The following is a 9,963-nucleotide window of genomic DNA, read 5'->3' as shown; positions in this document are numbered from 1 at the left end:
ACGAAATGTGAAGGGCTCCACGTTTTGATTAACAAAAACACTGGCCAGTATTCCAAATTAGACACTTTTGTTTTTAGACAGAATCAGAAATATTTTTTTGAGCCAGAAGAGGTTTTAGAGACACTCTCTGGTTGAGTCCCTTCGTTTCCTAAATCAGTAACTGAAACCTCCTTGAGGGCAAATGTCTTCCCAATGTCACACTTAACTAGTTAGTACAGAACCAGAACTAGAAAGAGGACTTCTGACTTCCAACCTTTTTTTAAAAAAAAATATTTAATTAATTTATTTGACAGAGAGCAGGAGCACACAAGCAGGGGGAACAGCAGAGGGAGAGGGAGAAGCAGACTCCCTGCTGAGCCGGGAGCCCAACTGGGGGCTCGAATCCAGGACCCCAGGGTCACAACCCAAGCTGAAGGCAGTCGCCCAACTAACTGAGCCACCCAGGTGCCCCAAGACTTAATGAATTTTTAAATGAAAGAGTAAAAGATTGATATCCCTAGTTTGGTCACTAATTTTTTTTGGGTGGTGGGATTTTACAAATCCCTGAAATCTAGAAATCTGATAAATTTCATATAGTCACTCCTGAGGAGTGCTACAAAGCACTCAGTATACTGAGTGTCCCTGCCCAAAATTCACATCTGCTTGGTTCCTGAGAAGGTAACCATATTTAGAAATAGGGTCTTTGCAGATGCAATCAAGTTAAGGTAAGATCATAATAGCTTCGAGTGGGCCCTGAGCCAGTGACTGGCATCCTTACAAGAAGAGGAGTTGGGTCACAGCATGCGATGAGAGATGCCGGAAAACAGAGATTGAAGCATGTACCTCCAAGCCAAGGAATGTTGCAACCACCAGAAGATGGACAAGGCAAGAAAGTATATCCCCAGAGCCTTCAGAGGGAGCATGGTCCTGGGGACCCCTTGATTTGGGACTTCCAGCCTCCAGAACTGTGAGAGAATAAATTACTGTTGTTTCACGCCATCTAGTTCATCGTCCTTTGTTATGACAGCACTAAGAAACAACTGTATCTAGCTAGGAGTCCAGACCAGTGGATGTGATGGGAAGTGGAGGGGAAAAGGGTAAGATTTCTAGGATTTGACTGTGTCTCCAAATCATTCTGTTTGGGGGCACAAAAGGAGACTACCCATGCTACTTCTTTGGGGTATAATTAATGACATAAATATAGGGGGATTATTATCTGGGGAGTACTTGTCTATTTTTACTCAAAGAAGATTCAGAAGAAATGCTTTGAGATGATTTCAGAAGGATTTTTGTTAGTTAGGAATCTTGCTGGAAAGAGATCTTAGGCACTTGGGACAGAGTAGAACCCAAAATGAGTTTCTAAAAAGCTAGTGTAAATCAGTTTTTAAAATGAAAATATTTTAAATATAGAAATATTATAAGGGCCCAGTAGTTAAAGCAATTGTATGATGAGTTCATATATCAGAGAAAGAATATAGAATATTTTGGGAAGAAATATTTATACCCTAATATGTAACAAATATATACAGATTGCCATATTTCCCATTTGCCTAAAATAAGAACCATCTATATAAAAGAAAAGAGGAGGTCAGTTTTAACTAAAGATTTAAAAAGATTGATAAAGTTATTTACAAGCTTCCTTAGGGCAGATATTTTTGTCTATACTATTTACTGGGGGTAAATGGTGCCTACACACAAACTTTCAATAAATACTGTTGAACAAATGCCCCAGGTGATTTCCACTGAATGAATGTCCCAGGTAATTTACATTGTTACTGCAAGAGGTGGCATTACAAGGTCTCTATTTCTTGGTCTAATACTTCATTGTTGTGACATAATATATCTGTTTATTTCTATGAGGCAGGATGTGAGAAATGAAAAGACAAAGAATCATGGGACTTAAAAAGGTGCACTAAAATCTGAAAAGCTCTCAAGTATATTTATAAAGTGGACTACCTGAAATGAGGGGCAATCTGAGCTCTTGCTAGAGTTCAAATGGTAAATATTGTGAGGGAGGGGTAAGGGTTTCGAGAGAACAGAAGGTATCTTCCTGCTAGTGAGAAGGGAACTTACAAATTCAGTTTAGCCACCTGGGGCCCATTTAGTGCACTAGAGCAGTAATTTGCTAAATGGGTCCCTCATAGTAAAAAAGAATGAGTAAATAGTGAGCAATTTAGGCATGGTAAACCACTAGTAGCTCAAGGGATATAAGAACATGAAACTATAATTAGATCCTATGTTCATAATGTACTAACTAAATGTATTACATTGTATATTGCATCTTTCTGAGTTTATTTCTGGACACAGCTGAGCCCTTAACAATTTGGACTAAAACCATTCCAGCTATCAATTCATGCTCCCATTAAAATGCCAACTGCTTATATTAGAAAAAAATTCCAGAGATGGTTTCTTTTATCTTAAATCTAAGGATGCAAACAGGATTAACCTAGATGCAAAACACAGCAAGTCAGTTATAAATCACACAGCATAAAATAAACTGTAGCAGTAAATTGAAAATTATGTTCTCTTTTTCTTTACGTAGCTGTGAAAATATTTTAACAAGTTGGCATCAGGGTTTGCAACTTTTACATCTGTTGTTTCTTTTCAGGATTATCTTTTAGCATTTTAAGATGTGATTCTTTGGAGAGTGTGGCTAGTCGGATTGTACATTTGGAACACTTTAAAAGTTAGGGGGCATTTATGAGTTACATGGTTTCAGGATACTGGCCTATTCCTCACTCTACTTTCAGTAGAAGCTACTCTTTCATGAGTTCTGGAAAACATTTGCCCTTTACTGAAATCCTTTTCTTACTCAGAGAAATGATATAGTATGGGTTGGCTCAGATCGTCTGGGTGATGTTCCAGATACTAGCAAGTTCTAAGCACAGGTTTCATTGCCCTTATCGATGTCTTTTATTTCAGCTGTGAGGTTCCAGTTGATCTAGGGGTAAGGGGACTGTATTCTTTACAAATTCACCTTTTCTTTCTTCCTCTCCCTCACCCCCATGTTTAGTAACTTTATTGAAGTTTTGGAGGTGGAACAGGGAGTGGATCATACTTGGCACCCTTGTTCTGCTCTTCCCTCAATTCTGATTGTTGTGATTCTGGGTTCGAGGGAATATGGCATCTTCCAGACTATGGACACTGTGCCTGAAATAGTTCATCTATGTAGAAATTATATTCTACATTTTTTCTCCCCACCCTGTCCCCAACACAGGATTTTTCATTTGGTTTTGTTTTTTAGGCTGGAAGGTATTTCCTTTTCTCTTTATGCTGAGATACTTTAACATTAACAGTACTCATTATGGCCCCCTCCTCCCAATTCAGTGATTCCTCATACCAAGTCGGGCAGTCGTGTATAAGAACTCCCAGCCCCTCCCACCTCCAGTATTTTGGATACTAAATTTTCTGAGTATGTTATTTCTTTACATTTTTTCCCCCTTGGAGGAGGTGTTTTGGTTATAAATACCTTCAAAGAGTAAATAAAATTCCTAGTGGATAAAAAGGCAGAGAGAGGGTGATTGTATAAAGCTGAATGATGGGAACCAGAGCTAGTTTAAGTATAGCACTACAGTTTCTTAGGATGCAAATGGACATTAGGCCAATGTTATTTATGATTAGAACAAACTTTCCCTGAGTTTCTTACATTAACTAAAGAAATATACCTCGAGGGGTGCCTGGGTGGCTCAGTGGGTTAAAGCCTCTTTGCCTTTGGCTCAGGTCATGATCCCAGGGTCCTGGGATCATTGGGCTCTCTGCTCAGCTGGGAGCCTGCTTCCCCCCACCTCACTCCCGACCCCCGCCTGCCTTTCTGCCTACTTGTGATCTCTGTCATATAAATAAATAAAATCTTAAAAAAATATATATACCTTTAGAAGGGAGCTATAAGCTATAACCCATATTTCTTAAATAGCAAAAGTTAAACACATTTGTAGGAAATCAGCTAAGGTACTAATGAATATAAAGAGGTTAAACAGTCCATATTTTAGGATTGAAGTTTAACATGTTCTTTGTTTTTTAATCTAGTTTAAGAAAGGCTCAATTAAAATACCATTCTTTTCCTTTCTAGAATGAAGAGTTTGTGTTAGGAGCTATTCAAGGCAACATACAGATTAGTGTAGTTGAAATTTATCTTTAATATCATTACCTCTTTTCTGCCTCTTTACTTTCTTTCAGAGACAGATCCTTCAGCAACTACCCAGTTTTACTAGTTACAGAAAATTTCATCCAAAGCTAGTCTCTACTTTTTGACTTCCTGGAGGAGGTCAGTTCCCCTTGTTTTATTTTTGTTTCTTCTCATGGCACCTAGTATTTCCCCCCTTCTGCATCCCTCTCACTTGCTGAATGTCTTTCTTTATAACCTATAAGCTCTATGAAGGCAAGGACAGTGTCTGATTTATTCAATTGCTTACCACAGTGACTGCTGTATAATATGTTTATGATTATTTGTTAAATTAATTGACGTGACTCTCTTATCTCTTGGGAGAATTTGCACTCTCCCTAATTTTAAAAATGGAACTCTGTGCTGTTGATTGAATTGAAATGCAATAAAAATTAGTTTCATGAGGCCAAGGGGTAAGATTTCAAAAGAAAGATGTAGAAAATCATTTTCAGGAATTTCAAGAATTAAGAGAAATATTTATTTTTATTGTGTCGGCACCCTTCATTCCTCTTCAGCGGAATTGTGTGGATAAAGATAAGTGTGACTTTTCTTGCCCTTATCAATTTATTTCAGTGACAAGTTCTAGCTGATCTTTCTTTTTTCCTTTTTTAAAGATTTTTTATTTTTAAGGAATCTCTTACTCTTAAGTGGGACTCGAACTCATGAACCCAGATCAAGAGTCCCATGTTCCACTGATTGAACCATCCACGAACGCCTCATCTCTCTTTCTCTCTCCTTGGCACCCCTTCCAGATTTAGCCACTTTACTGAAGTTAAGGCAGGCCTTTGATAGTAGAAGTTGACAGAATCTCACATGTGAAAATCCAGATTTATAAAACGATCTGGGGGAACGGTAATACAATTTAAAAAGTTGCTAAATTCTTTTGAATAGCAAGCTATTCTAGTGTAGCTTACAGTATCGTTTTAAGTGATAAGAAAGTGCAACTTTTCAGACCATAACTAAACATTGTAGCAGCAAAAACCAATTGTTTTTCTTAGTGTTGAAGGAAAAAAAAAAAAAAAAAGGTAAGACATAAGAGAGTATACACAAGACGACCAATCTCCTATCCCACCACGTCTCCAGTCCAACATTTCTTGTACTTTCCGCTGCTTCCGTTGCCAATAAACTTCAAACTTCAAGGTCATTGGGAAAAAACGAGACCCCCAACCCTTTGCCTTTTTCCTTCTCACGTATAGTTGCAAAGAGAGGATTGACTCGGGGTTGTACGATTAACAAAAAGCGCTTTCAACAACTGTCCCAAGTTACAATTTCCAGTCACTGTCTTCCCTGGCCTGGAAAAAGCGGGGGAAAAGTGAGGTTAGCCACTTTCACCGCCAGTTATCCCGGGGCGCTCTGGGTGTGTTCTTGCATCTCATTCAGTGGGTGGAGGTGAGAACCACGGAACCGGGACCTTCACACCGCGTCGAGTTCCTCAAAGCCCTCGCTTTAAATCATTAAGGAAAACGAAAGCCTTGTCGGGAGCGGGAATGGGCGGGTTGGGCACAAGTTAATGAACAAGAATATGCCCAGTTTAACAGCAGAGGGCACAATACCCACTGCCCGTAGCTAGCGGCTGGCAGCAAGGAGGGGCATTAGGTAAGGAACTCTGGGGCTTGTGGTTCGCCATGTTTTCCTCCGGCACGTTTGTTCCCGCAATAGAACTACAACTCCCAAGAAGCACCGCGCGCCTCTCTCTTCTTAGCCGGCCCCTCTCCCAAGGCCAGCGCGGAACCTCCCGGGACCTGTCTTCCCCCGCCCCCAGCCCCGCCCCGCCCTCGTACGCACGCATCACGTTTGTTTACCCTGAAGCCCCGCCTCCCCACCGTCCTCCGGCTCTCTCCACTCCTCCCGGGAATGCCGTCATGCTAGTGATGCATATTCATGAGGCCCTCGTGGAGCTCCCGCCCTGCCCGCCTCCCGCCTTCCCGCTCCAGGCGCGTGATTAATATTCAATGAGCCCGGCTACGCGGCTGATTCGCCGCGGCGGGCGGGGTCTGCGCTCCCGAGCCCGCGACCGGGGCGGGGAGGGCGTGTGTATGTGGGGGGGCGGTGGCGGCCGGCCGGGCGGGCGGGCGCGCGGGATGGAACACCGAGACACCGACGGAATGCTCCGAATTGCCACATAATCCCCTGGAACGGCCGCGCCGAACGCCATTGGCTTCTCCCTTCTCCCCGCGCTGCCGCCGCCGCCGCCGTCTCCCACCTTCGCCTCCCCGCCTCCCTCTGCTCCCGCTGCCTCCGGAGCTGGGGGGGAAGCGCGAAGCCCCACTGCAATGGAGCCCGCCGCCGCGGCTACGGCGCAGCGACTCCCAGAGACCAGCAGGGAGGACCGAGCTCCGGCTCCGGCGGCGGCGGCTCTGGCGGCGGCGGCGGCTCTGGCGGCAGCGGCCGGGGGCGGCCGGAGCCCGGAGCCCGCGCTGACCCCGGCGGCCCCGACCGGCGGGGCGCGGGACGAGGCCGCCGGCGAGGCGCAGCCGGGGCCGCTGCCGGGCCGGGCGGGAGGCACGGGTCGCCGGCGGCGGCGCGGGGCGCCCCAGCCCACCGCCGGCGGGGCTGCCCCGGCTCCCGGGGCCGGCAGCGGCGCCAACTCCCTCCTGCTGAGGAGAGGGCGGCTGAAAAGGAATCTGTCCGCGGCCGCCGCCGCCGCCTCCTCGTCCTCGTCCTCCTCGTCGTCGTCGTCGTCGTCCTCGGCCGCCGCCGCCTCGCACTGCCCCGGCGCCGCCGGCCTCTCTACCTCCTGTTCGGCCTCGGCGTCCCTGTGCACCCGGAGCCTGGACAGGAAGACGCTGCTCCTGAAGCACCGGCAGATGCTGCAGCTGCAGCCGTCGGACCGGGACTGGGTGAGGCACCAGCTCCAGCGCGGCTGCGTGCACGTCTTCGACCGCCACCTGGCCTCGACCTACCTGCGCCCGGTGCTCTGCACGCTGGACACCACGGCCGGCGAGGTGGCCGCCCGCCTCCTGCAGGTGGGCCACAAAGGCGGCGGCGTGGTCAAGGTGCTGGGCAAGGGCCCGGGCCCCGCGGCCGGCACGGAGCGGCCCCCCGACGTCGGTCCCCGGCTCGCGCCTGCGGAACCCCGGGACTTGGGGCCGCCGCCCGGGAGGAGCGGGCTGGCTGCCGTCGGGGGCCCGCCGCGCGCGCCTCCCGCGGACCTGCAGCTGCCGGGCGGCCGGGACGGGTGGGCGCGCCGCGCCTCCCGCGCCAGCCCCGCGCCGTCGGACTCCAGCCCAGGTGAGCCGGGCGCCCCGCAGCGCCTGGACGGCGTAGCCGCCGGCCAGGCCTCCGACACCGAGAGCTTCAGCCTAAGCCCCAGCGCCGAGAGCGTGTCGGACCGGCTGGACCCCTACAGCAGCGGCAGCGGCTCCTCTTCGTCGTCCGAGGAGCTCGAGGCTGACCCGGCCCCGGGCCTGCCGGGGGTTCCGGGTCAGCCCCGCCTGCCCGGCCGCTCCGCGCCGGCTCGGCCCGGAGCGGGCACCCGACCGCCTTCCCCGACGGCCTCCCCGCCTCCGCTGCAGCCGAAAGACCCGAGGGGCGTCGACGGCCCGGGAGGGGCTGTCCGCGACCGGCCTCGGGAAGAAAAGGCGGCTGCAGCCGCGGCCCTTAGCCGCCCTCAGGCGACCCCGGGTGGGAACGGGGCGGCCCCGGAGAAAGCGCCTCCGCCGCCCACCCTGTATGTGCAGCTCCACGGAGAGACCACCCGGCGCCTGGAGGCGGACGAGAAGCCATTGCAGATCCAAAATGACTACCTCTTCCAGCTGGGATTTGGGGAGTTGTGGCGGGTGCAGGAGGAAGGCATGGACTCGGAGATTGGCTGCCTCATCCGCTTCTATGCAGGTAAGGAATTCACCTGTACGGTGACGCGTGGCGTGTAAACACTTGCAGGTCCGGAGGAATGGGTGCATTCGGCCGTCTGTCCGGACCAAGGGGGCATGCACGCCCTCGGGAGTCTTTGTTCTTTACAGCTTTCGCCTGCCCTCTGTGCCATCCTAAGTGGAGCAATTGTAAAATCGGTGAGTTGCTGTCAATCTTGGGGACATGGAGGTGGGGAAGCGCCGTCGGAAGAGGTGGCACAGCCACCAGGAATTACAGGTAGCAGATACTTCTGAGAGAGGCAGTAGTACTTTTAATAACGAGGGAACTCCTTCAGGCCTCCCTCGAGGGCTTGTTGGGTTTGAGGCAGTCTGGGATTTCAGGTAAAGGATCTCGTACACATCGAGGGAAATGACCGACAGACAAGCTCCAGGTCACTCTTTGTTTACTCGTCCACAGTTGGTCATTCCTGTGTGGTCCCCAGGAGCTTCTTTCTTGTCACCTGGGGCGCTCGTTCAGCTCTCTGTCAAACTCGTCTGCCCACTGAGCCCTCCCTAACAGATGGGACCCTTCTTAGGGATTTTTTTTTCCTCCAGAGCTTTTTTGCTTTACTTCAGTTTCACCTGCAAGTTTGATTCTTGCAACAAAAGTGATGCTGCCTAGTTTTTTTTTTCTCATTTCTTACTTCCAGCCTCGATAACCCGGTCTGGCCATTGCAGTGTGACCTGCAGTGGAGATCACAGTAAGACTTGGAAGTGGTCACAGTCTCTTGAGATGGAATCTAAAATCCTCCTAATTCTTTTTGTCGGTTCTAGATGAAAACTTTAATTCTTCTGTCCCCCCCCCCCCCCCCGGCTTTTTGAGATGTGATTGGTGTATTAGATGTAATTCTTGATTCGGAGTGACTAATATTTTTCTCTTTATTAGACACTTAGTGGGTGCTAAATTAGGGAGCTATGGATCCTGGTTATTATATTGGAGCTTTCTATTTGTTTGCATCTTTTTCCTCCTCTGGTTTAAACAATTAAGTTCTTAGTGATAATAAATTTTATTTAAATAAAGTTAGCATAACCAAATTAAATTAGGAGAGTTAAATTTTCCTCAGCTTTACTCTTCTAGTTTGTAGGTGCTGGTTGAAAAATAATCATACTTGTAACTTTATTAATCTGTTGCCATTCTTTCTAATTTAATGTTTTTGGGTCAACTTGTGTCTTAGTGGCAGCTTTGTCAGTTTGAATGAAGAAATCTTTACTCCCACATTGAAATACAGTAGCATTCCTGGTGAGATGTTAAGCTTCATTGAAGTTTTTTAATAATTCAGGTGGATTTCTGATGGATTTTTGCCTTATAAAGAAACCTATATCATCATACAATAGCATTTTCAGTATCTAAAGATAATATCATGCTTTAAAAGTTATGACCTAGATAATCAGTGTTTTTTGTTTTTGTTCTTAAGTTGTAGGAGCAACAACTATATCTTTTCCTCCTGGAGCTCATGTATTTTGTAAAATATTGTTATTTTGCAAAAGTATTAAATGGTAATCACACTTGGAATGAGAATGTTAATGTGAGAATGCTAAATGCTCTTAGAGCCAAACCAGTTAAATTGAGTGAAGTATATATATAAAGCAAAGGATATGTAAAGTAAACAGTATTGAACACATTTTATGTAGAAAGGGCTCTGCTTTTCTTGTTTTCCACACGTTGATTACAATAAATGTCCCTGGGAAAGGTTTTGGGTGTCCTAGTCATGGGAATTTAAATCTTTGATTCCCTGTCTCTTCAAGTGTGTCTAAATATTCTAAGTGAGTGATGTACAGTGCATTTGTGTGTGTGTGTGTGTGTCTGTGTGTTTAAAGCTTAGCAATAAAAAGTGATAGATTTTCTACCCGGTTGAATCTTAAATTTCTGGTGTGATCATTTTACTCTTAAGTTTTGCTTTTGTAAAAGCTGTAGTTATTTTTTTCTGGACTTATTTGCTTCATCTCTGTATGCACAGTGTAAATACATAC

At 47.1% G+C, this 9,963-nt stretch overlaps 1 protein-coding gene across 1 annotated transcript in view; it reads left to right on the top strand.

The window, feature by feature from the left end:
- The first annotated feature begins 6,267 nt into the window (after positions 1-6,267).
- The window catches only part of PHLPP1 (PH domain and leucine rich repeat protein phosphatase 1), a 206,032-nt gene continuing 202,336 nt past the window's right edge, over positions 6,268-9,963 (top strand). Inside the window, exon 1 of the mRNA XM_059140758.1 lies at positions 6,268-7,975. Coding sequence (XP_058996741.1) covers positions 6,415-7,975 — 1,561 coding nt within the window. The 5' untranslated portion in view covers positions 6,268-6,414. The remainder of the gene's footprint in view (positions 7,976-9,963) is intronic.

This window comes from Mustela lutreola, chromosome 11 (genome assembly GCF_030435805.1).
Source record: "Mustela lutreola isolate mMusLut2 chromosome 11, mMusLut2.pri, whole genome shotgun sequence".
In the NCBI taxonomy this organism is placed as follows: Eukaryota; Metazoa; Chordata; class Mammalia; order Carnivora; family Mustelidae; genus Mustela; species Mustela lutreola.
This window is presented reverse-complemented; position numbering and strand designations above follow the sequence as displayed.